This window comes from Rutilus rutilus (assembly GCF_951802725.1).
Source record: "Rutilus rutilus genome assembly, chromosome: 1".
Lineage (NCBI taxonomy): Eukaryota > Metazoa > Chordata > Actinopteri > Cypriniformes > Leuciscidae > Rutilus > Rutilus rutilus.
This window is the reverse complement of record NC_140209.1, coordinates 12,105,506-12,133,313: the sequence shown is the minus strand read 5'-3', so window position 1 is coordinate 12,133,313 and position 27,808 is coordinate 12,105,506. Positions and strand designations below refer to the sequence as shown.

At 42.0% G+C, this 27,808-nt stretch overlaps 2 protein-coding genes across 3 annotated transcripts in view; both read left to right on the top strand.

Moving 5' to 3' along the window:
- The window catches only part of LOC311287692 (uncharacterized protein), a 412,610-nt gene that overhangs the window by 321,315 nt on the left and 63,487 nt on the right, over positions 1-27,808 (top strand). The window lies entirely within an intron of this gene.
- On the top strand, positions 1,430-6,738 carry LOC311301048 (uncharacterized protein). 2 transcript variants are annotated; one of them, XM_084425882.1, is made up of 16 exons: positions 1,430-1,911; positions 2,840-3,004; positions 3,098-3,395; positions 3,488-3,559; positions 3,643-3,701; positions 3,787-3,924; positions 4,696-4,830; positions 4,909-4,992; positions 5,071-5,159; positions 5,245-5,347; positions 5,438-5,574; positions 5,660-5,720; positions 5,789-6,007; positions 6,197-6,371; positions 6,449-6,548; positions 6,626-6,738. In XM_084425882.1, exons 1-14 carry the CDS (start codon positions 1,768-1,770, stop codon positions 6,290-6,292), a joined length of 1,800 nt encoding a protein of 599 aa, XP_084282008.1. In that variant the 5' UTR covers positions 1,430-1,767; the 3' UTR covers positions 6,293-6,371; positions 6,449-6,548; positions 6,626-6,738. The 2 variants fall into 2 exon arrangements, with proteins under 2 accessions (XP_084282008.1, XP_084282009.1); XM_084425883.1 differs by lacking the exons at positions 5,660-5,720; positions 6,197-6,371; positions 6,449-6,548; positions 6,626-6,738 and having other exon boundaries at positions 5,789-5,919.

Genomic DNA, 27,808 nt, shown 5'->3' with positions numbered 1-27,808 from the left:
TGAGTGTAGCCCCGAATGTATTTTGAGAAGTTGACAGACAAATATGAAACCGGACAATAGCCTATGTAAACCATGTAAATCATAAGTTGCCTTATTTTCATTGTGCTTTGGCTTTGCTGCTGTCTCTGACTGGTGATTGTTGAAATCTGTCTCACACAGAGACGCACCACTTGAGTGATTTCAGCCTAGAATATCTCCAGGATTTGCGCGCAACAGCAAACAATCTCACAGCAATTAATTTTTTTTATAAATAACGCAGTCAGCAGCGCCGCACAGTCCTCTGTCAGATGAGATGTTGTCACGGTAGCCTATATGTCAGAATATACAACTCAGAAAAACGCCTTTTCCTGTCGTGTCAGCCATGTGCTGAGGCTTCAATATCACGCATTAATGCAATCAATACATCTAGCCTAAATGATCGTTCATGACATTCTTTTAACTATAAGCAACTAAATTTGTCTAGATCTGTAATATTATTTCCATTGTATAATGAGCTTGTCTTTGTTTTAAATTATAATGTATTTTTATTGTGAGTGCATGTGAACTGCTGTGTAGTCGTGTGATTTAGTCCGCTTGATTAACATTATTACAATGTATTCCTATTTAACACAAATGTTCTTTGCTAATTACAGAAACTATAAGCAAAATTCATAAGTATAAATATATAATTATAAGTTATATATAAGTTATATTTGTATGGTCCTCGAATGTGTTCGAATATTTCACCTGTCAACTGCTTGACAAATAATTTATGCTACTGACATGCTTTTAAAGCTATTGTTTATCCATTTTTTTTTTGGCTTTCTGCTTTGTAAACGTCTTAAAATGCACATTATGTAGGTCCGAGAAATCAAAATTTTCTCGGGGGAGCATGCCCCCGAACCCCCCTAACTACGTCACATTTTAATGCGCGTGTCTGTGAGGTAATGTGGGCTGTGTGGCTACAGTGCCAAGGCTGAATTTTTCAACCAGTCTATATAGGCCTACAATATACATTATTCTCTGCATCGAATCATGTTATCTAATTAGCCCTCCCCAGCCCCTGATGTTTTTAAAACCTAGAAACGCCCCTGCCTGTTACAAATGATCTGTATGTGTATTCAAGGCATTTACAACACTTTCTGCACCCTCTAATTGCTACATACAAAAAAAAAACATTATTTATTGATCATGTATGAAAACGCATATTCATGTTTTGTAAATGATTAGTTAATCATTTACTAATCACTTATAAATGACTTACAACTGAACGTTATCATAAAGTGTTACTGAAACTTGAGTGTTTATGATTGCGATCAATCGCAATTAATCAGAACAAAAGTGTAATTAATCTAGTTAATTTTTTTGATCGATTGACTGCACAATTAATACGTTTAATCAACCTAATATCATTACTTTTGCTTTGCGTTAAAGTTATGTTACAGTTTGCGTTGCATGCTTAGGTGAAGGAGTACCTGGAGCGTGGAGTTTACCAAGGGAACGCCGACACCGGACGGAAGAGAATTGTCAGGCGTTCTGCTAAGAAGTTCATTGTGCAGGGGAAGTAGAAAAATATCATTGCCTTTTAATGTGTTATGTATTCTGTGATCTACAGTATCCGCTACGTTTGCTTATGATAAAACAACTAATTTTACATAACATTTTCTTCAGTAAATAACATGATTTATATACTGTGTGTTGCGTTCCCTCACATTACCTCTTTATGTCTCTAACACAGGTGGACATCTTTATTACAAGACTGCAGACGGATCAAACCGTCTAGTTGTCATGGATGAGCAACAGAAGGAACGAGTCCTTCGGGACTGCCATGACAGCCCAGCTACAGGTGGACATCAGGGGAGAACAAGGACATGCAATAAGATTGCAAGCACATACTATTGGCAAGGCATCTTTTCAGACGTCACGCAGTGGGTAAGATAATTGTAGACTCAAATTCCCGAACCACAAGATAGTTTCATACAGCCACTCAAGTGTAAATAATTAACTTATTGGTATGTTATGTAGAGGCCACGACATATTATATTGAGGCCACAAGATCATATTATAATAAATACTTAATGGTGTTAAGTCGTGTCCTCAAGATCCTATGTTGAGTTTGAGACCCCTGATGTAGTTGTACAAAGTAATGTGTTTCTGTTGTTTGTAATGTTACAAACACCTACGAATTTTTTTTTTGATTGCCCAATGTCCACAGTGTCAGCGTACTGATACTATTAAAACAGTGGCTCCAGTGTTGCACCCTATCAAGGTCACTAAAGCCTGGACTGTAATAGGAATGGATTTGATGGGACCATTTCCAACCAGTCCTCAGGGGAACATTTATGTCCTCACAATGACTGACCTCTTCACCAAATGGGTTTTCGCCAAATCCCTGAAGTGTAAGACCGCAGTTGAGGTGGCTACAGGAGTCTTACAAGCATTTAATGCAAATGGAATAGTTGAAAGAATAATCACAGACCAGGGGAGGGAGTTTGTGAACCAGGTTATTATTATTTAGTTAAGAAGATTTTATTATTACATTTTTAGGCTATATGTTATAAGAATCTACCATGTCTTGCATACCTTTTTGATAACAGCTAAATGAGGACATATTTACGGTATTGGGTGTGAAGCAGTGTGTCACATCAGCTTACCACCCTCAGTCAAATGGACAGGATGAGAGGACTAATCAGACTATAAAGAGGTCATTGTCAAAGTACTGCAATGACGTGCAGAATGACTGGGACGAAAAACTGGAGGATGTGGTGCATGCCATCAACACCTCAAAGTAGGTGATTGGAACTGCTTAAAAAATAAATGATTATATGCAATTGATTATGTAAATGTAACTTTTTTTTAGGGCTCTACAAAGTATACACCATTCTTTTTGATGTTTCACCGGCACCCAGTCACGCCAGAGCTTCTAAACACAAAGGTAGTATCTGAGACAGATTGCTTTGTAGCAGAGGATCCGAATATTGTAATGCCCACACGGATAGTAGAGGTGACAGCAGTACAGGAAAAGGTGATTGTCTGTAGTATGAACTATAATTAAGTAATAATTCACATTATTTAAGGTATTCTATTAAGTCTGTTTAATATACATTATTTTCAAAAGGTGCGGGATCACATTGAAAAAGCACAGGGGAAGCAAAAGGCGGAGTACGAGTCCCGGAAAAGAAAAAATGTGAAATCATTTCACATCCACGAAGGAGAGGAGGTACTCAAAGCAAACAAAAGAAAAGAGGGACGCAAAGGTGGACGTTTAGAGGGGAACTGGACAGGCCCTTTTGTAGTCAAAGACATTACCGAAAAAGGGGTTGCTACACTTGCAGACAAATCAGGCAACATTCTCCGCCAGAAAACCAATGTGTCCCAACTCAAACCATTCCTGCGGCGTGACATTAACCTGAATGGTGAGTAAGGCAGTACATTACAGTAGATGGCCCACTTTTTGAAGTAAATGTTTATGGCAAATTTAAAATATTACATATACAACCTTTTTCAGTGAATATTCATGATGACCATGATTCTTACTGCCTGAAGACAGACATGGCAGGAGGTGATGCATCACGCACAGGTATGCTTCATTTGATTTGCTTTTAAAAAAGTTGAATAAGTAACTTTGACAAAGATTTGTGACTGATCCAAAAGTGTTTACAGAAATTGAAAAAAAAAATCAGTTTTCAGTGGATCGCTTTCACATCTTGGAGCTAGAAGAGGTAAGATGTCAAATAAATGGAAGTCTGTTATATATTATATAATATTATATATGTAAGACAATTACAAAGCATTTTTTTTTTCTAGGAAATGTATATGAGAATTTTGAGTGAGGAAACCGACAGAAAGCGGCCACTCATTCAGTTTCCGAGATGCCAGGCCACAGTTGAAGATTTCGAGACACTGTGTCCACAGAAGAAAAGTTTCCCATGGCTGAATGACGACGTTAGAATTTTAATTTGATAACATTTTTGAGACATATTTGTAATAGCTCTAATTCAGAGTTCTCAAACCGGTTCCACGGAGGGCCTAGTGTATGCAGGTTTTTGGTCTTTCCCTTCAATTAGTGCCCAATTAAGACCTAGACTACCAGGTGAGGGGAGATCTTAACCAATTAATGACCTACTCAATCAGTTTGGTTCAAGGTAAAAGAGAAAACCTGCATACACTAGGCCCTCCGTGGAACCGGTTTGAGACCACTGCTCTAATTAGTCCCGGTTTCCAGAAAACGTCCAAACAAAAAGCAGCAAAAAGGGCCAAATTTCATCCCAAAATTTCACTGTATGCGAGTCTCTATTTGCACCAATGGAATAAATGCTTTGTGGAATCTCCATATCTCAGCTCTGGAAGGCTCTAGAGCCTCCAATCATGCACTCCTGTCTGCGCCTCAGCACCCTCTATCCGAATCCAGAGTTTCAAGAAGATCAGATAAACTTTATTTTTCGACCCAAAATATCTATAAGGGTATAAATCTATAAACCTTATAGTTTTTTTGGGTCGAAAAATAAAGTTTCTCGGATATTCTCGAAACCGCGGATTCTGTTAGAGGGTGCTGAGACATAGACATGAATGCATGATTGGAGAAATTTTGGGACTCAAGCGAGCCCTCCATATGCGTCCAATGGCAGCTTATTTGTATGGTCATTTGTACACGAACCTCCTATATGTACTTATATTATTCAACAACATTTTATTGAAATCTACTATTTCTTTTAGATTCTTGACACAAGGATTGCACAGCTCTGTAAAGCACATGGTGGAACTGCTTTACAGGTGCACACGTTCGTTCTCTGGTGGCGATCCTTCACTATCAAGAAACATGTGGATGACAGTCACATTTCTTGTCTGAAGGTAAATCAAAATCTATTAATTAAATTTCAGTGGCAGGGGACACATTTACTTACTTATTTACTTAAAAATATTTTAAAGGACCTTGATGAGAATGACACAGTCCTTATTCCAAGAATTGTTGGTGGACAGAGCCCCGAAAAGGGAAATCACTTAATTTTGTGGGTATGTGTGGTTAAAAAAATACATTTTTACTCAACAGTTGTTACTCTGGTTAAAGCGGTTTCTGTTTATGTTGTAAAGGTCTTGGATGGTTTGCTGAATCGTATTCGAGTTTACGACCCCAGTGGCAACTACAAGTCAATTTCTGCGATGGACCTGGCTATACTTTGGTATTATGTGCTTTGTAAATGTTAAAATTGTGATCTTTATTTACTTATGTACATTTATTAATTTCTTTTTTCTTTTGTACAAAAGCAATGCCTTCCGAAATACTTGGGACTTGGGAAAATGGACTGTTGAGTACCCAGAACAGTGGAGGCTGGCTGACTCTAACAACTGTGGGGTTTTGGTTTGTACAGTTACAAGTTAAATAAATGCTTTTATTTATTTATTTTATTTTATTTTATTTCTATCTACATTACTTTAACAACTGTGTTTATTGCATTAGATGGCAGAAATGGAGGTGAGGGACAAATGGACCTCTATGAAAAACGAGGTGATACAGGTAGACGATCTGTGGCATCTGAGAAGATATCATGCATCATCAATGGCAGCATATGCTGTTCAGCATATGACGTATAAAAGGTATGTGTAAAATGTGTGTCCTCATTCATATAAATCAACTTAAAAGTTTAATAAATCAAGTAGATCGATGATTTTTTAAATTTAGGACAGTCGAGGAGGTGGAAAAAAAAGGAATTTGTTCTCTTGTCAGTGATACTGAAATTCAGGTACATATAAGACTTTACAAAATTTAAAGTGGCTAGATATTGTTTGCTATACTAAATATTTTTTTCAGGAGTTGTTTCAAGGAATTGTGAAAGGCTCTGTGAAACCCACGTGGAACAAATGGTGGCAAATGAAGACTGGGAACATGGTAAAACCTAAGAGCTTTCATCCAGCCTTGTCAGCACATGTTGAGGAACTTCTAGGACACATCGACAACATTGTGTTTGAGCAAAAGAAGGACATAAAGCTTGAACATATCGACCTTTTAATGTGTGAATTGATTCCTGAGGTAAGCATTTTATGGGATCGTGATGGTACAAATAAGTACTCAAATTTTTTATATCGCCAAAAAAAAACACATTTTCTCACCCTGGTATCATTTGGGAGAAACTGATGGCTGTTTTTTATATGTTTTGGTGAACTAACTCTTTAAACTAACTCATTAAGTAATTACTTTTTTTTATCTTTTGTTGTACAGATCAGCCTTATAATACTGAGACGAACGGAAGGTTTCAGTCACTTTTGGGCTGATATATCTTATCTTGTGGAGTGTGTCATTAAAATAGCCTTTTAATGTCACAACATCCCAGGTTCAACGAGCTAACTACGTCTGCTGCGTTGCACCTTTGGGCTTGTATACCAAAGCAAAACAAGTGAGTGATGTTCCATAGCACTAAAGACTGAGCAAGTGTACAGTTGCACGTGACATGTTGTTTGTGTGTTTTTGCAGAGTCCCCTCAAGTCAGTCCATCCATGACACCCAGGTTCAACAAGCTAACTACGTCTTCTGCTGCGTTGCACCTTTGGGCTTGTATACCAAAGCAAAACAAGTGAGTGATGTTCCATAGCACTAAAGACTGTGCAAGTGTGCAGTTGCACATGACATGTTGTTTGTGTGTTTTTGCAGAGTCCCCTCAAGTCAGTCCATCCATGACACCCAGGTTCAACGAGCTAACTACGTCTGCTGCGTTGCACCTTTGGGCTTGTATACCAAAGCAAAACAAGTGAGTGATGTTCCATAGCACTAAAGACTGTGCAAGTGTGCAGTTGCACGTGACGTGTTGCAGCATGTTTGTGTGTTTTTGCAGAGTTCCCTCAAGTCAGTCCATGACACCTAGTGTATTGTTGTGTATTTTAAAAAGCTCTATAAATGTCCTAAAACGATGTGCATTTTGCTTGTAGGTTAATAAAATAAAATAATTTTTACAATAAAAATGTAGTATATTACATCTAATAATTCAGTTGAATTCATTATGTATTGTATTGTGTAATTTAATTAAATTTTTATATAAGTTTTGGTTCTCTAATTTTATTACATTAAATGTTATTGTGTTGTATGATGTTCTGTATTTGAATTAATTATGACATTAATCATATGCATTAGTTCACAAATTACATGCTTGTAATAAAAAAAAGCATATTATGCCTATTGCTTAATAACAAATAACTGCGTCACAAAACATACTTATGTTATTTCTTTAAAATAAAAGATTATTATATGAATTAAGGGGTTTGATTAATTACATTAAGATTGTGATTCCATAATTGTATTACAGTGTTCTTTAGTCAAGTCTAGACAACCAATTAATATTTATACCAACAAAACATAGCTAGCATTTTGTGATTTATTTAAATGTCTAAACTGTTAATAAGAAAAACAGTAATATACACAAATAAACATCTTATGGCTCTTTTAATAAATAAAAGTGTACCTGTAACATATTGCGCTGATTATTGCGATAAAAAACAATGACATATAATTATAATTGCATTACGAATGGCTGTGAATACGGTAAGGCAGTCTCACAGCACAATCATCGGATAACGTTAGCTGTATGCTATGCTACTATCTAGCTAACTAAAAAACACACTAACAACGAGAAATGTTTAATTTCGCAATCTAAAGCTTCGGTTAAATACTAGTATATGAAACGTATAATTTAAAATACATTAATGACTCGTTATAACGTAGTACAAACGTCTTCTATAATAAAATGATTTTGTATGATTTGTAACCAGGCACTAGAGCGATTACCCATAAAACGGGCTTTGCGCCAATCAGATTGCTTGGGTCCTACGCCCGGACCCAATACATCGGAGTAACCATATTATTCACCACACCGGTAAGAACACTAAAGTCGGAGAAGGAATCCAGTTAAACAGATTTATTTATACAAGCAGGTGAAGAGGAGAAGCCAGATCCTAATGGCCTTTGCTTTATGTCCTTAGAAGTGTCAGCATATGAAGTGGTCTGTAACAAACAAATAAAAGATATGCTCTAACAAACAATGCTTCTTTCTTATCACAATCACACTCAAAACAACATAAATGGCATTAAAACTACTGGCTTCCCCAAAACATCAACACAATGTTGCCATTGAATACAGCAGAACATGAAACATAATACACAGCTTACATGTATAATAATTATACATGAACACTGTACTGGATGAAAACTCAAATACTTCAATACTTCACATTAGCATCCATTTTGTGTCATAACTCTTTCCACATTTCTATCTCAGCAAACAACAATAAACTCAGCTCGAGTAACAGTAAAATTTACAATACTCACTTTCTCTCTGGACGCACACTACTTTAAACACTCAAGGAACATAAAAGATCAAAACTGCATTTAGTCAGGGAATTTCACGGCTCGTTTTCTCTGAAGATGATGGCTGATGCAAGACTGGATCGCGGCGCGCGCGCACTCTGAAGCACTCCACTGTATAGCTGCGTTCCGACAAAATAAAAGTCCCCGCGTAACCAGGAAGAGAGCGCTCGTATCCATCCACGTCGTAAATCAGTGTCATTAGTGAGACTTTCACACACAGATTCTTTACACACACACACGTGAGGCGAACCCCCGGTAAGTATGGGGATACTTTGGATATAGAAAAACGAATGAGTGGTTGTCCTCGAGGCTCGAGCATATTCAGTTTGCAAAAATTGTGGATGCAAATTGGCTGCAAAAGGAGGAAACACATAGAACATGTTCGGGAACACCATCCCTCCGTGCAGATTAAGATATGTCCCATTTATAATTTAAAGGGATACTTTAAATGCCTCTGCTTGACAGAAGTGAGAGGAAGAGGATCAGGTGTGACTTTTTACTGCGCCGAGTCAAAGTACTAAAAGTACTATTCCGCCATACATTATAGTTATCCTTTTTAACCCGCTTAGAAAAGCGCCACATTTTATTTTGTGTCACCATACTTGGTCGTATAACTACTCGTGTAACTGTTTTTAAATAGGGAAAACGTTGATGTGTTTGGTCACTTCTAAATTCATTGCTGTCAAATACCATTGAATATACTGGGCTAAGGTAAGTGCTATCAAAGTGTCACCGCGCGCCAGAGCGATTGAGAGCACACACTGAGACGAGAGAGGTATGTTTCAACTTGTCTTAGTTAAGGGAATAACATTTAATATGAAAAAATGGTGGAGTATCCCTTTAAGGCCGAAGGATTTCTGTGATGCAGAGGGAATCCCGGAGTTTCATTATCATGAAAATGGAATTTACAGTAAGGCAGATGTCACGTAAAACACATAAAAGTAAAGCTGTACAATAAATCAAACTGCGACATCGGTCTGTAGGTTATATATTAAAGGTGTCATGACCCACATTTTGCATTTTTCCACGAGAATCAATGTATGTTATGATTGCCTAACGATTATACACTGGCCGGGAAGCCGATATTTAAAAGTGAAGCGTTTGTTTACCTCAGGGTTTGTAAAATATCCCACGTGCACGCGCACTCAAATACGAGATTTTGATTTCTACCCTGGCTTGACGTCACGACGGTGGAGGATATGCCATTTATGGACAGCGCAGCAGGAAGCCACGCCCTACCCCTCTCCCCCTCATATTCATTCAGCAAAGAAAGATGGAGAAACCAAGTGCACACCTGCGTTGCTCTGTGGTTGACTGCCATAAACAGCATTCTAATGTGTTTTCTCTACCCAAAACGGACAAAACTATCAGGGATCAGTGGATGAAATTCATTTTTAATGACGCTGTCCCAACAACCCTTTCAACTGGCCTAACGTTTGGTGTCTGCGCTAAACATTTTACACAGGATTCATTTAGTAATTTGGGACAATATCAGGCGAAGTTGGCCTCGAAGCTCCGTTTGGGAAAAGGTGCCATCCCCACCATCAGAGACCTGCCTGAAATTGAAACGGTAAGACTGTGTTTTTATTGCTCTACTGTGTGTACGTTAACAAACATCAGCTAACTGCTAATGCGGCTATTGTATGTAGGCTAACGTTAGCTTCGAGATAAACACGGTGAATGGACTCTACGAATGCTATCCACATCTTTCCACTTTGTTTTACACAACAGTAGTGATGGTACAGGAGTCCATGGTCAGTGGCTAAAACTGTTTGCTAGACCATATCGCATATATCGATATAGTTCAAATTTGCGCTCTGCTCCCCGCGCCTCCGCTCTTCCTTTTCCACTCTGCGTGCGTGTTTAGAGCATGTTATGTTATGAGAGATGAATTATGACTACTTCAGAAACCCCAGCACAATAGGAACTACCAGACAGTGACATTAGTGTACGCTGAAATAAAGTCTTTCACTTCAGAAAAACTGACTTTCTTGTCCTGTCAGCCGTTATCCTGTGCTCGGAGCGCACACTCAATACACGCGTAAATGCGGAGGCGCTCGCGCTGTGTATCGCCTCACTGATCAAGGGCAAAAGAAACTACGAGCATGCAACGCTGTCAACCCCCCTCCTTCCTGCAACCAATCAACGTGCCCCTCATTTGCATTATTATAATGACCGTCCACGACAGCCAAAACATCGCATCAGATCTCGCGAGACAATAATGCCTTTAGAAATAAGGGTCTGAGGAGCTCTGTGTTTATTTTTTTTTCCACTTTTTTTTTTTTGAAGTGCCTGAAAGACTATAATAGAGCGTTGGGTATCCAAGGTAACACGAGGTCATGACTCCTTTAAAGCACAAGAGACTGCTATATAAATGTATAATCTGCGTGTCTGTGTGAATCAGTGCGAATGAGATGAGCCGTTTCGTCTACTCAAGTACGCGACGCGCTAATGGTGTTTTCAGCATCTCACAAACATAATGAGGACATGAAAACATGAACATCTCCAGAGCTGCTCTGAGAGAACGCCTAGTGAGCATTTTCATCATTTTATTTGAGAAAAACCTTGTCAAATACACTCTGAAACAGGACTTCACTACAACCCATCAAAATAAAAGTTTGGTTTAACTAACGTTAGAAGAAATGATGACATAAATATATAACTATTGTGGGCCTACAATAGAATGTACTTCTCATAATAATATTAACAACAACAATAATAATACAATTTATTTAAACATTATTTAAGGAATTTTTTGTCCACGGATTAATTGAGTAAATCTGTTTTGCAGCACTTTGCCAAAAAAATAAACGGATAAAAAAATGTTAAACTTTTATTTGATTAACACTGTTTTGGATAATATATTTGTTTTAAATCATAAAAAGAAAAAGGATTTTTTAGAAGTCTATTGCTCTTGAACATTTTAATAAATTATTAATGATAAAAAAATAAGTTGTTAAATGAGTAGTTCACATTAAAATGAAAATTACCCCATGATTTATCAGCCCTGAAACCATCCTAGGTGTAGGCTATATGACTTTCTTCTTTCAGACGAATACAATCGGAGTTATATTAATAAACACTCTGATGCTTCTGAGCTTTTTAATGGCAGTGGATTGCAACCATCAGCGCTGTATAAATGAAGGTGACTTGACTTATAACTCTGATTGTATTCGACTGAAAGAAGAAAGTCATATACACCTAGGATGGCTTGAGGGAGAGTAAATCATGGACTAATTTCATTTTAAAGTGAACTACTCCTTTAATCTAATTCTAATTCATAATCAATTATTGATCTCAGTTGATTAGACATGTTTTATTTAAATTTTAATAAACAAAACATACAAATGTTTCCAAAAAAACTGTTTTCATCCATTTAACTGTCATTTTAACTGATGATAATAATAACCATAATTTAATAATACAGTTTTTATATTTAATAATTGTTTAATACCGTAAACCATTATATTTCTGAGTCGGTTATCATACTGTGTATGGAGGGATTATTGGGTCAGATTGAAAACTAAAAGTCTAAAACTAAAAGTCTTAAACGAAAACTAAAAGTCTAAATTTGAAACTAAAAGTCTAAGTCGAAAACTAAAAGTCTAAGTCGAAAATGAATTTGGTATTTAGGATTGGGCATTTGGATAGGGCATTTTGTATTTAGGATTGGGCATTTGGTCATTTAGCTATTTAGGATTTAGGATTGGGCATTTAGGGATTTAAGATTGGGAATTTGGTATTTAGGATTGGGCATTTAATAATTTAGCCATTTAGGATTGGGGATTTGGGGATTTAGGATTGGGTATTTGAAGATTTAGGATTGGGCATTTGAGGATTGAGGATTGAGGAGTGTATGCAAATAAGGAGGCGTGGCCCAAATACTGGAGGCTGGGTTTAAAATGGCTGCTGCGCAGAGGCACCTTATGGACAGCAGAGGGAGCTCCCACTGCTAAGGAGGAGCGTAATGAAACCAAACAGAGCGAGTGAGCAGGAGCGAGTACTGTACTTTATAATATGATAACTTCAACTTAATGACAGCGTTGTAACATTTATGTAGCCTCACACACAAAGTCACCAGTCAAAGGAGTGCTATCGGTCTGACAACGAGAAAGCAGCAGACAGTGCAGCAGGTAAGATGCTAACATTAGCTACTAGTTATATTAGCTGATATTGCTAACATGCTTTAGTAGGCTATTGTTATACGCAGTTTTTTTCTACATTGCCAGTAGATTTGCTTGCTTCTGTTTTTTTGCTATATAGCCTAATATATATATATATATATATATATATATATATATATATATATATATATATATATATATACACATATATATATATACAGTGAGGAAAATAAGTATTTGAACACCCTGCTATTTTGCAAGTTCTCCCACTTAGAAATCATGGAGGGGTCTGAAATTGTCATCGTAGGTGCATGTCCACTGTGAGAGACATAATCTAAAAAAAAAAATCCAGAAATCACAATGTATGATTTTTTAACTATTTATTTGTATGATACAGCTGCAAATAAGTATTTGAACACCTGAGAAAATTAATGTTAATATTTGGTACAGTAGCCTTTGTTTGCAATTACAGAGGTCAAACGTTTCCTGTAGTTTTTCACCAGGTTTGCACACACTGCAGGAGGGATTTTGGCCCACAAATGTTAATGAATGCATTAACTATCAAACATGTACTAACATGTTGTTAAAGCTGCCGTTATTCATGCGTGAATCCATAATGACTCCATCGTAGTTCAGGATAACTCTTCATTGGTTCATGATTAGTTCATGCTTTCAATTATCATTAGTTCATGTTGAATTAAGTATTAATCCAGGTATTAGTACATGATTAATCATATAGTTACCGTTTTTTCCTCATTAAAAGCAAACAACACACTCTCCTGAATAAACTATTAGTCTTTATCAGAGAGCTGTTCAAATCACTGACACACTCTTGTAGAATTGAAATAATCTTCACTGTTTTTCTACCCACTCTTTCCACCACACGGACCATTTGGAGTTCCCAAAGACACAGATAGTGATCAAGTCCTGTAGGCCAAAATGTGAGTATTTTGGGGGTCGATGAATTGTCACACCTTTAGTACGGTGGGGGAAGTTCGAATTACCTGATTGGTCAGTTTAAACGTCTCACAGTTGGGTTAAAGTCACATGGTCAGGAAAGGATAAAAAAAGATTGAAACTGTTGCTCTGTCTATTTTTATGCTCTGGCTCTCTTTCTTTACTTCCTTTCTTTGTCTTTTACTTTCTCTCTCTCTCTCTCTCTCTCTCTCTCTCTCTCTCTCTCTCTCTCTCTCTCTCTCTCTCTCTCTCTCTCAGGAAACATTTACATGCTGGCTATAATGGTATAAGTTATCATCATCTCATTAATCTATTTTGTTACTATTTTAAGTATAACTATAACTATATTTTGTCATTAAACCTTTTCAGTTATAAATAATGTGCTAAATAGTTTTGATTTGGTATTGACTCTGAAGTGCTACATATTGCAATACAATATCATCACTCTCTATAGCAACGCTCTCCCACATATTAATCTATTGTAACAGCGCTTATTTCCGCCGTTGGTATAAGTAGCAGTGGGTGGAATAGACAAGAAATGTACAGTTTTCTACCATCTTGCTGACAACTTTTCTTTAGTCATTCGGCAGTCTTGCAGCTTGAACCTCTGCAGGAAATCCACCCTTACACTCTTAATATGAAGATAATTCTTCATCATCAGATGTTTGAGTGACACTATGTCCAGTATCAGGAATAATACAGTATGATCTGTGTGTATCAATACACAACTCTGAGATCACAACGTGAATGTGTGCAAGAATAAACTGAGCATGTTCAAATGAACTCTTTCCAGACTAATTCCACTAAATGTCTTTAGAGAAAATACAGATTTCTTTACCTGTGAGAAGTGAAGAGAGAATGATCAGTCCCAGCAGACACAGATCACACTTATCAGCCATTTTGTGTTTCTGTCAGTCTTCCTCTTCATTACATATAGTTACAGCTCTTCCTTTAAACATCATCAGCTCCTCCTCTGGTTGGTTACTTCCTCTGATCTCTTCAACTGAGTGTTTAGTCCTGACTCTATGACACAGCTGAAGAAGCGATCAGAAAGATCTCTTGTGTAAAACTGTGTTTTGCTCTGGATCAGAAAGTGAGCTGAACTGTACAGTGGCGTCCAGAAACCAACCAAGTCCATAAAGAAGTATTATGTCTGACACTGAACAAAGTGCTTTAAAATGAACAGTTCCACACAAATCAATACAAACATATATTTATCCTCTCATTAGCAATGTTTCCATCACCCTGTTTTTATGCATATTTTGAAGTATCGCATCAGAAACGAGTGATGGAAACACAAAATTTCTAAACTCTACGTTTGGATGGAAACCCAGCTATTGTAGCTACTGATTATTTGTCAGAGAAAACAATTCCAACATAATGAAATATAGTTATTTTTAAGTGACCCAATACAGTGTCCTCAGAGTAATTTTTATGTGTCTATTTCTTTTTTTTCATTTATATATTTTTTTTCATCACATCATTAACACATTGTGTTGCTATATGTGTGTGTGCACCATGGAGCTTTTATTAGGCTACTAAGTTTGTGCTTGTGAAACCACAAATTCACAACCTCCAGAAGTGTTGCACTGACAGATGTCTCCTGCGAGTTTATTTGACCACACTCAAAAGTGTTAAAATAAGGCTACATAAAAAGTCAAGGGCCCAACTAAAGCAAACACTGATCAACATAACTGTGTGATTTTCTCCTTCAGTGATTCTGCATGTTAACATCAGGTGTCTTCAATAATTGTCAATTATCACTCAGTTAATCACTGAATAATTAATTATAACTTAATTATATCTTAGTTATAACTTTAACACTGCTTCACTGTTATTTTAACTCTCTTAGGGGCTGTTTACACAACACCGTTCTCTTACGAGAGGTCTCTCGTACTGCGTAAGATATCTTACGCTAGGGGAAAATCCTTTTCCGCGAGATATTGAAGCCAAAAATTATCCTTAATTTTGTAATAATGCAAAACGCGTTGCAGCAGCAATGCAGACATAGGCGAGACAGCTCGCGCGCCTATTGGCTGCTCTGCGGCAACTGCAGCAGCCTATCGAGCGAGGCCTGGCGTGACGTCAGACCCAATCAGGGCACTTCGCGCCCGCTGCGTCACGTCCCGCCGAAATGGGCGTGGTCTAGGCCTATAAATATCGCTCGCAGGCAGCTATTATCTGATTTTTCATCCTTCAAGCGAAGCACACGCATCGCTGGAGCTGGATTAGAAGCCGCGCCGTCGAGAGAGAGCACCTTCAGCGGGACGAGTCACTGAAGTCGCTGGCCGCGCCGCCTTCCTGCCTTCCTGCTGCGCTTTCCGGCGCTTATATCCTTCTCTTTTATTACACTGTATTTCTGTGTGTGTGTGTCGCCGCCGCGACACACATTTCTAAAAGAGCTAGCGTCTTTTTAAAGATGCCTTCCTGCGGCTCGTGCAGAGCCACACTCAGCGACGGGGACCGCCACTTGATCTGCGTTTCCTGCCTGGGTGAGGAACATGCAGCTCTCGCGCTCGCTGACGGCGGATGCCCTCACTGCGAGCTGATGGCAATGGCGACTCTGAGGACTCGCCTAGCCGTCTTCACCGAGACTGCTCCCCCGCCCGCCGCGGCGTCGCGCCGTAAAAAGCGCCGTGCCCAGCGGGCCCCGGAACCCTCCCTCAGCCGCCAAAGCTCGCCGGTTCGCCCGCTTGCTTCCCCGGCTTCTTCTGTTTCGCTTCCTGACGGACAGCGGCCGCCGTCTGCCGCCGCTTCCGTTGATATCGCGGATGAGGAAGCCCTGCTGGGAGAGGATGATTCCTGCTCTATCCTGGCGTCAGGCAGTGAGGATTGGGCGGGCTCTGAGGACCCCGCACCCCCTGCCCGCACATCGTCAGGCAAGAGAGCTTCCATTGAGACGGAACTCATGCGAGTACTCGCACAGGCCGCGGCGAGCCTCGGCCTCGAGTGGTCTTCGCCTGAGCAGCCCGCTCACAACCGGCTGGATGGATTTTTCCTGCCTGGGGAGCGCGCTTCGCCTGTGTCCAGACCGGCGCCCTTTCTTCCTGAGTTACACGAAGAAGTCGCCAAGTCCTGGAGCGCCCCCTATTCTGCTAGAGTGCGTCCTGCTGTTTCTTTGGCATTCTCCGCCGTTGACGATGCCAAGAACAAAGGATACCTCTCGCTGCCGCCGGTTGAAGAGGCGATAGCGGCCCACTTATGCCCGCCCTCCGCTGGACGGCGCGCTAAGCCGGCCCTACCCTCTAAAGCTTGCCGCACGACGTCAAGCTTGCTCCACCGCGCTTTCTCCGCCGCCGGGCAAGCTGCGTCAGCGTTGCACACCATGGCAACGCTCCAGATCTTCCAGGCCGATCTCCTCCGTAAGCTGGACGAGGAAGGACCTGACGCGATCTGCGTGCCGGACTTAAGGAGTGCCACGGACCTCGCTCTTCGTGCTACTAAGTCCGCAGCACAAGCCATTGGACGGACTATGGCTTCTCTCACCGTGTCTGAGAGACATCTCTGGCTGACGCTCTCGGAAATGGCCGAGTCTGAACGCACCGCGTTCCTCGACGCCCCGCTTTCCGCTACAGGCCTCTTTGGATCCTCCGTCAAGGATTTCGCGGAGAGATTCGCAGAGGTACAGAAAGCGTCTCAGGCTATGAAGCACTTCCTCCCGAAGCGCTCCAGCTCTGCAGCAGGCCGTGCGAAACCGTCTGCTCAGAGCTCACAGCCACAGCCACCGTCCACTGCCTCCACTTCACAGCGCCGCCAGGCCAGAAGCGCGAGACCGTGCTCCCGCTCATCCGGTCGCCGCCCCGCAGGACGCGGCTCGCGACCTAGGATCACGGTGAAGCCCGAGGCCCCGAAGTCGTCCTAGCACAGCTAGGAAAACGACGGTGTTCCAGTCCCGCTGCGGCCGGACTCACACCAAAGCTATTCGCTCGTCCAGTTCCAGAAAATGTGACTGTTCCAGTGTTTTCTGCAGCCAACAAGTCGGTTCTGTCACCCGCTTGCCTGCACACAAATGCCGTTTTCACGGCTACCCAGATAAATCCCCAAAAGAGTGTATTTTCTGGTGTCCCGGCCACGGCCGATGGTGTTTCGTGTGTAGTAAGAATGCCCACTGCCCAGTGCCCATCCCTACACATAAGCACAGCCTGTCACACAGGGCTCGCGCACATAAAACCGACTCAGATCGGTTGCGCTTCAAACATGGTGAAAGTGCCCACTACCCAGTGCCCACTAACACCACGTTATGCATGTCTCACGGTTTCTGTAAAAACGAAACCAACGTGCACTCGCTTCACGCAAGCGAACGATGCTTTCGGTGTGATAAATGTGCCCGCTGTCCCGCGCCCACATCCACACATAGACATGACAGTTCCCACGGGAACCGCCCAGCCCTCCCCCTCGCGGTTAACCACCGCAGAGGAGTCGAGCGCAGGCAATCTGCCCGCTGTCATCAGCGCGCCCCATGCCTCAAATGTCACGAGCGACACGCTTGTGTTACAGCACACCGAAGCTTCTCCATCGCTGAGCGAGCGGAGCGCGCTTCGTATTCGACCCCTAGCTATCCATGCAGACGCATGGGCAAAGCTACCCGGGGTCTCGAAGTGGGTGCTGAACATTATAGAAAGAGGCTATTCGCTGCAGTTTCGCCGACGCCCACGGTAAAAACAGAAGTAGCACATCTACTTCGAGCCGAAGTGACGAAACTATTGAGCAAAGGGGCCATAGAACCTCTCTCTCAAGATCAGAGCGAGGGAGGGCTATACAGCAGATACTTCCTGGTACCGAAAAAAGACGGGGGTCTCAGACCCATACTAGATCTAAGGCAACTGAACAAAGTGCTTGTGAAGCGACAGTTCAGGATGCTCACGACCAGGCAAATCCTTGTGCAGATTCGCCAAGGAGATTGGTTTGTGTCAATAGATCTGAAAGACGCGTATTTTCAAATACAGATAGCGTCACGTCACAGGCGATATTTGAGATTCGCCTTCGAGGGCCAGGCATATCAGTACACAGTCCTGCCGTTCGGTTTGTCCCTAGCACCCCGTACATTTACGAAGTGCATGGATGCGGCGCTCGCACCCCTCAGAATGAGAGGCATGCGAGTGCTGAACTATTTGGACGATTGGCTGATTCTAGCGCAATCTCGCGCAGTGCTCATAGAACACACAACCATTTTACTCGATCACCTCGAGGATTTGGGTCTGAGTGTCAATTGGGCAAAGAGCTCCCTGTCACCCAGTCAGAAAATATCTTTCCTGGGCACAGAACTGGACTCACTATCCATGATAGCGCGACTATCACAACAGCGCGCGGTAGACATTCGACGCACAGCGAACTCTTTTCGCTGCGGCGCGTTTGTCCCGCTCAAGAAATTTCAGAAGATGCTAGGTCTCATGGCCTCAGCATCGTCAGTGCTCCAGCTGGGTCTGCTCCGCATGCGCCCGCTGCAGTTTTGGCTGAAAGCGCGAGTCCCCGGTTTGCTTCGCCTCAGGGTCAATCAGAAATGCGTTACAGCTCTGAAACCCTGGAAAGCGAACGACTGGTACCAATCAGGTGTAAGCCTGGGGACTTCCTCGAGGGTGAAAGTGGTGTCCACGGACGCGTCCACCTCGGGATGGGGAGCGCTGCTCGAGGGCAGACCGTTCTTCGGCCAGTGGTCAGAACGGGAGAAGCTCCTGCACATAAACTGCCTCGAAATGCTGGCAGTAGACAACGCGCTGACGCGTTTTTGTCCCCAAATAAAAGGTCACCACGTCTTGGTCCGTTCGGACAACATGTCTGTGGTGTCCTACATAAATCGCCAGGACGGCATCAGATCCGAGAAACTGTACAGGCTGGCAGAACGCCTCCTGGTATGGGCTCAGTGCAACCTGCGCTCGCTCAGAGCAGCGCACGTGCCAGGGATCTTGAATTTAGGACCGGACAGACTGTCCAGGAACAATGTTCCGGCAGGCGAATGGTCTCTACACCCACAGACAGTCCAACTGCTGTGGAAGAAATTCGGCAGAGCGGAAGTGGACCTGTTTGCGTCTCAAGAAAACGCTCACTGTCAAGAATTTTTCTCCAAGAGCAGGAGCGCGCTGGCCCATGTGTGGCCCCGCCGCCCGCTCTATGCTTTTCCCCCCGTCTCTCTCCTGCCTCAGGTGATAGAACGGATCAGGGAAGAAGGATGCTCAGTACTGCTGGTAGCACCGTTCTGGAAAAACCAACCTTGGTTTCCAGCCGTGATGCAGTTAGCAAGTACTGCCCCGTGGCCAGTACCAGTGAGGAGAGATCTCCTCTCACAGGCCCGCGGCTCGATCTGGCATCCTCACCCGGAACTATGGTCCCTTCATGTCTGGGCCATCAACGGGTACATGTTGGACTCCCTAAAGGAGTATTAAACACGATCACGCAGGCTAGAGCTCCGTCTACAAGACGACTCTATTCTTCGAAATGGTCAGTGTTTTCGGGCTGGTGCACAGCCCGTGGTGTGTCACCCACAAACTGTGATGTGACGGAGGTGCTTTCCTTCCTACAAGAGCTGTTGGATGGGGGCAGGGCCCCCTCCACGCTCAAAGTTTATGTGGCGGCTATAGCAGCGTTCTCAGAAACAACGCTTGGTCAGTCAATAGGAAGGAACGATTTAGTCATCCGCTTCCTTAGAGGAGCTAAGAGACTGAATCCTCCCAGACCTCCCTCAGTCCCCGTATGGGACCTTTCTACGGTTCTGGAAGCCATGAAAGGTGCGCCATTTGAGCCTTTACAGTCAATCGAATTGAAACACCTGTCTTTCAAAACGGTGTTTTTGCTGGCTCTCGCTTCAGTGAAGCGCATAGGGGATCTGCACGCGCTCTCTGTGAGCGCGGCGTGCATGGAGTTTGGGCCCAATGACTCAAAAGTTATACTCAAACCTAAGCACGGTTATGTTCCAAAATCCCTCAACACACCGTTTAGGGCGCAGATTATCTCTCTGTCAGCCCTGCCGGTCCCTGATGAGGAAAGAGACGCGAGCCTCCTTTGCCCAGTCAGGGCATTACGAGCTTATGTGTCTCGCTCGTCTGTTTTCAGACAGACGGAACAGCTCTTTGTTTCGTTTAGCGGACGTTCTAAGGGACTAGCCGCGTCGAAACAGAGCCTATCCAGATGGATAGTTGATGCTATAGCGCTGGCATACGCCTCCAAGGGCATGCAGTGCCCTTTGGGTGTCAGAGCGCACTCCACGAGAGGCATGGCCTCTTCGTGGGCCTGGTCAAGTGGGATTGCCTTGCAAGATATTTGTATGGCGGCAGGCTGGGCCTCCCCGTCTACATTTATAAGGTTTTATAACCTAGAGGTTCCCGCCCTGCAGGCCAGGCTGCTGTCGGTCTAAACTACCAGTATTATCTGACCTGATGCGTTCAGCTCAGAATGCTGCGTTTGCTGAGCACAAGCTCAGCGTTCGACAGTATAAAACTGGGCAAACTATGTAAGACCCACATTTTTCCCCATCAGTTCAGGCCGTACCCCGCCCTGTCTGTATGATGAAATTCACGTCCCATCGACGCTACTTTATGTGGAAAAGTGAGGCTGCACCCCTCCTTCTTCCCGGACTCCCTGTGAGTTCACTGAGTGATTGTGCACTATATGTACCCCGGGCTTTCGCCCTTGGGTCTTTGGTGTCAGATCTCAGCATGCACGGCGTTTTACATTGGGTCCCCTAGCGTAAGATATCTTACGCAGTACGAGAGACCTCTCGTAAGAGAATGTACTCGGTTACTAACGTAACCTCGGTTCTCTCTAGATATATCTCTCTAGGATATAAGCGCCGGAAAGCGCAGCAGGAAGGCAGGAAGGCGGCGCGGCCAGCGACTTCAGTGACTCGTCCCGCTGAAGGTGCTCTCTCTCGACGGCGCGGCTTCTAATCCAGCTCCAGCGATGCGTGTGCTTCGCTTGAAGGATGAAAAATCAGATAATAGCTGCCTGCGAGCGATATTTATAGGCCTAGACCACGCCCATTTCGGCGGGACGTGACGCAGCGGGCGCGAAGTGCCCTGATTGGGTCTGACGTCACGCCAGGCCTCGCTCGATAGGCTGCTGCAGTTGCCGCAGAGCAGCCAATAGGCGCGCGAGCTGTCTCGCCTATGTCTGCATTGCTGCTGCAACGCGTTTTGCATTATTACAAAATTAAGGATAATTTTTGGCTTCAATATCTCGCGGAAAAGGATTTTCCCCTAGCGTAAGATATCTTACGCAGTACTCGTTCCCTCTTCTAGAGAGAACCGAGGTTACGTTAGTAACCGAGTACGTTTTCAACGTTACACTTTTTACGTTCATTTACACGACAATGGTGTTTTGGGGCCTGATAACGCAAACGTTTGAAAACGGGTTTCAAAGTGCAAGTCCTCCTTGTAAACAATCAAAGTGTGAATCTCTGAAGATGATGAGGTCATCGACATGCGTATTATGTGTTCAGTCTATAGTGTATCATCGCCATCTGATGGCCTGGCAGCAGAATGCAGTGTTTTAGTCATTTTCGCGAATCGTGTGAATGGGGATCGTTTTGACAACGGCGTCGTCTGTACGTGGAAAACTCAAAGGAAAGACTTCCCCGTTTTAAGCATAACTGGGTTGTAACAACCAGACAAGATAAAATGTGAGCAGGTGGTGTTGGTTATGTTTCAACATAATCATCATTTGACCTGAAAGAATGAACTAATTTATAGTCTAATCTCTGAGTTTGATTTACCTTATTGATTACAGCCGCCCTGTGATTCTACAGCATAAGATCCAGCATTTTCAATACAATTCTAAGAATTTCTTAAAATTGTTCTGATAAAAAAAATAAAATCTTACATTGTAGTACAATATAGTACTTTATACAGTACAGACTGATTCAGAGCAGCTTCACTGGGATAAACAGAAAAATAATGATACAAACAGATTCTCCTGACTCCTGTAAAGGCAATAGAGCAACACTTCCCCTCATTCTTCAGCACTGAAATAGGGCTGAATAAACGTGACTAAGTCAGCTCATGCCTGTCTATTTCCCGCACGTCTCACTATCTCTGTAGCAGGAAAACTCCAAAAACAGTGAGAGCGAGCACAACGCTGACTACGCTCAGCTGAGCACAGTGCTAACTGTGATGTTCCTCGCTGTGATTATCAGTTGAGACTCATTAGAACATCTTTCTCAGCCATTTATTCTTAAAACGCCGTGCCTCTGAGTGTGTCACTTGCTAGGGTTGCGCCCATGAAAGCCACATTCATCAAAGACTAGCCCTCTCGCTGGGCCCCGAAGCAAAGCCGTAAGCCGCGCCTCCGCCTGGCCAAACGTTACTTCTATGATCACCAGTCCCCGACCCAGCGTGGCGAGCTGCCGTCTGAACTAATTCAGCCCTTAGCCACCCAGGCTGAGGCTTGGAAAGCTATCCCCGGTGTGTCAAAATGTCAAAAACGGTTCTGGACATGATGACATGAGGTTACACGCTCCAATTTCCTCACAGACCCCTCCCGCTTCGTGGGCATAGTCAATGCTTCAGTGAAGAGCAACGTGGCTCACGTCCTCCGCACTGAAGTACTGAGCTTACTGGCGAAAATGCTGTCAGGCTTTTATGGCCGTTACTTCCTCGTTCCCAAGAAGGATGGCGGCATCAGGCCCATCACAGACTTCAGCTGTTCAAGATGCTAACTTTGAATCGAATCCTCGCGCTATTATGCCCAGGGGCTTGTTTTTTCTCAGTGGATCTGAAAGATGCATACTTTCATATCCTGATTGCCCCCCTTCACAGAGCGTTCTTGAGGTTTGCATTCGAAGGGGTTGCATACCAGTATACAGTCCTACCATTGGACTGTCTCTGGCACCACGCACGTTTAAGAAGTGCATGGGTGCGGTGTTTTTCCCCTGAGACAGAAGGGAATGCACATCCTCAACTACCTCGATGACTGGCTCATTCTGGCACAGTCAGAGGCGGAATTAAACTCTCTCAGATCTGTGCTCCTCAGCCATTGGGAAGCCTAGGACTCAGAATCAACGTAACCAAGAGCTCACTGATCCCCAGTCAGATAATCTCTTCCTGGGTGCAGTAATAGACTCAGCCGAATGAAGATTTGGCTGACACCCGAGCATGCTCAGACCATTCAAAGGATTTTGACTTCGTTCAGAGAAGGGGCCTGTTGCTGGGTCTGCTGCATTGCGCCCCCTGCAGTACTGGCTGAAACCCCAACATTCTATAGTATTCCTGCTAGAAAAGTTGTTTGTCCATGATAAACCTGTGATATTACTTGCACACTAGTCATAATCTGAAGATATAGTACACATGCAAGACAAGGCTTTAGTGGTGACATTATGATATACAAGGTAAATTGCTACAGTCAGTCATGTTATGTGACATGAATGTGAATGTATTACATTTTAACATTTATTCACAACACATACCATGACTGTTCACAAACATCTCTATACCCTACAAACTAGGGTAAAAGCACAATAACACAAAGAATGAAATGGCAACTATATATGTAGACAATACTTGTATTAGTTTAAATTAGTAACAAATTTGTACATGACAAGACTGCTAAGTTTTCTGTCATTTGAGAGTTTGTTGCGATTCCACATCAGAGAATGCACATCTCAACTTTCCTGCATGGGAAAATAAATAGTACAGCGTAGCTGAATGCCACTGCATAGTATAAAAGAGGAATCATTGGTAATGGGTCATTGAATTTTCTGAAAAATTCATTTTCAATAATTCTACAGTTTAGAGAATTTCTTTACTCCATACACATTTTTCAGGTTTATGTGTTTTTTTGTCCCTAAAATGATGTTCTAATATTGTACAATACTGGTCCCTGACAATTCCTAACCCTCACTGATATACAATTAGTTAAAACAATTATGTAATGCAATCTGCAATTTTGATCATCAAGTAGATGACATCATCTGATCACATTTTCTCTCACTGTTCTTGCCATAACACACAGTTCCAGCAGCCAGAGAAAAACTAACATTAAAACATCAAGAGTCAAACTGCCCAACTAAAGCAAACACTGATCACCATAATGACGACATCAAACCAAACTGTTATTATTAATAAATCATCAACATCTAAACCTCTGTTAATCTCAATAAAGACTTGTGTACACATATGACAGAAGTAAATCTTTTTAGTAATAAGTTAAGCTGGTAATGCTGTTTGTGGAGTTGTTTAATGAAGTTGGAGCCTGACATCAAACAAATATTTAGACGTCAACCCAGTTTTCATTTTCAACCAAAATTTGACGTCTGAGCGATGTTGGAGTCCATGTCCAATAACATTTCTATCTAGGATGAGCTCATATTGGCCCTTATTTATCATTCTTGCGTAGAAACGGGCGTATATATTGGCGTAAGATTATGCTTACACTACTCTCATCGCCTGATTTATGAAGCTGTGCGTACCTTTGAAATCCAGGTGTACGCAATACCTGCGCTTGATAAATGCCGCGGCTGAAAACAAGCATCATTAGAATAACACGCCCCTATATATTCAAGTCTCCGCTCCCCCCACGCCCTCATTTTACGCCATGGATACACGGAAGACGGCAAAGAAGATAAACTTCTTTGAGAAAGAGAAAGCGAAACCAGGGAAGTGGAAAGAAACAAAATTGATTTCTAGATTTTTATTATTAATGACGCTTATTGTTATTTAGAAGAAGAATGTCGTTATTATTATTATTTGTATTATTATTATTATTATTATTATTATTTAAAAGAAGAAGAATGTCATTTTTATTATTTTGTCAGTCTGAATTATTTTTTTTGGTCATTGAAAGCCTTTCATTACTAAACCCAGTCCGTGCACACCTGCCGGGCCTAACCCTGGCCTAACCATCGTTTCAAAGAATAGTACAACGGCGAGCGCGTCAAGTATAAACGCCTCGTCCATGTGCGGAGACTAGCGCTGCGGAGCCAGGCGAAAGTATAAACAAGGCTTGAAACGTCAGGTAAAGCGCACAGGCTCGCAACTTAAGGAATACATATGCCTACAATTCAAATGCTTTGGTAAAGTCACACAAATTAAACATTGAAGTCCATGTTGCACAAAAATAAACACTGAAGTTTATAATTACTATGTTGTTTTTTTTTTTACAGTGGGTCATAATATATCATATCTTTTAGTTTGTCAGTGCGTTTTGTGGTGTTAGAAATTGTTTTTCTGCGCATTCCCGCACTCAAAACGTGCGTACACCACCTCCTGAGCTGGTGTAGGATTTGAGCGTGCCGTACGCCAACGTCCATATTGATAAATCTCAAAGTCACCGTGGTTTTGGGTGTACGCCAGGTGTACGCTGGAAATTTGGTGTACGCACTTTTGATAAATGAGGGCCATTGTGATCATAGTATGAGCACAGAGAGAGTGCGCTGTCAGGTTACACTTTTAGCTCACTGTGACATTGTGATCATATGGAGAGATCACTGTGAGATCAACGTGTTGACTGGGTGAGAGGGCCCTGTCATTATTAACTGTTAACTACTTACCAAATTCAGCTTATGATTTATTTTAAACTTACTGTCAAATGCACATGATGTTCTAACACAACAAGTATGCAGCCCAGTTAAGTTGTTGTGTGACTTTTCCAGAAGTCAGAGAACGGAGGTGCAGTCAGGGTACTTCTTATTCCTTCTTAAAGAGGCACTTTGATTTGGTTTATCCATAAATGTTAATGAATGCCGTTTTCGATAAACGCCGAACAAACCGTTTTCGATAAACGCATGAACAAATTTTACGTAGCGCTTGCGAAAACAGACGTAAGGCTGTATTTCTGCAACGCTTTATCGTATTCAGACCAAACTTGGTACATGTCATCACAAGCAAGATCTAAGGCTACATGCTGCGATTCGGCGCAGCGCCACCTACTGCTCCGGAGATACGAAAAATGGCTATTTCTGCTTTTTGCTCATCCAAAAATCATAAAAGTGGTCTCGTTAGATTAAGGGCATCATGCCGAGTTGACTGATATCCAATTTGTCCATATTTACCGTTTTAGGCGTCGCCATTTTGAATTTTGCACCAAAATACTGTATTTTAAGAACGCATCAACGGATTGTTACGGAACTTGGTATGGGTCATTAGCACGATGCCCTGAAGGAGCCTGTGAAGTTTCGAACCAGCGCCACCTAGTGGTAAAATTTCATTTTCAAAAGCTTATAACTTTGGCTGTGGTTGACTGATTTTCACGCGAGTCATCTCTTTAGGTTCCTGAATCATTGCCAAGTCCAACGATACCAAACATGCTAGGTTTCGCCTTACGGTTTGTTAAGCGTTGTGATTTAGCGCTTAAAAAACATTTGCCAATATCTTCTAAACCATTTGACCAATCGAGACTAAACCACCGTCAGAAGCATGGAAACATAGGTCCATAGATAAATGTTTATGCCCAAATGCAAAAATATTGATAGTAAGGGGTAGTAAAATCCAATCAAAGTCAGGTGTCAGTCATTTTTTACGTGTTTTTTCATATAAATGAATTGAGATATTTTCATCAAAATTGACACACATATGTATGGCCTCACTCTGAGGACATATAAAAAAAATGGTGGGACTGCACCTCTTGGTGGCGCTATAATAGAACAAAACATGAAATTCCCATTGACATCAATACAGTACTGTGACATAAAATGTTATGCTTTATGAACGCATTAGCGTATCGTTAAGAAACTCGGTATGAGTCATCGGCACCATGCCTTGAAGGTACTAAAAAAGTTTCAGGGCAGTGGTAAGTGGTAAGAAACTTTGTGGTAAAAAAAGTTATAACAAATTTTCCAAAAATGTTAATAACGTTTGAATAAATCTGCCTATCGTAATGCCACTGGTCTTAAATGATTCCTTGGGTCACGTCAAGAACATAGATGCCAAGTTTACCTTATCTGGCCGAACTTCCTGTCCGCCATCTTGATTTTCATTCAATACCTATTTTTTCAAACTCCTCCTAGTATAGACCATTTGTCCAATTTTCATCAAATGCCGACTAAAAGTTATGGATTTCGTGTCGATAGACGAAACCGTTTTCGTATAGCACAGCAGCAAAGTTGAGGCATGATGCCAAAATGACTTTTCAGGCTTTATTTCTGCAATGCTTTGACATATTGACACCAAACTTTGTATGTGTCATTGTCACTTCACTCTGGCCACATCACATCGATTTAGTAACTGCGCCATCTATTGGTCGAAAGTGATAATCCATTAAATCATCTTATAAGTTACTGTATATATGATTTTTCAGCCATTTGCCCAAAATCCTTTTTAAATGTCTTTAATTGCTCGTCATCTTCTTGCACTTGGCCTCGATAATTGCTGCTTGCAGCTATATTTGTAAAGTGTTACCGTTTTTTCCTCACTTAATGCAAACAACACACTCTCCAGAATAAACTATTAGTCTTTATCAGAGAGCTGTTCAA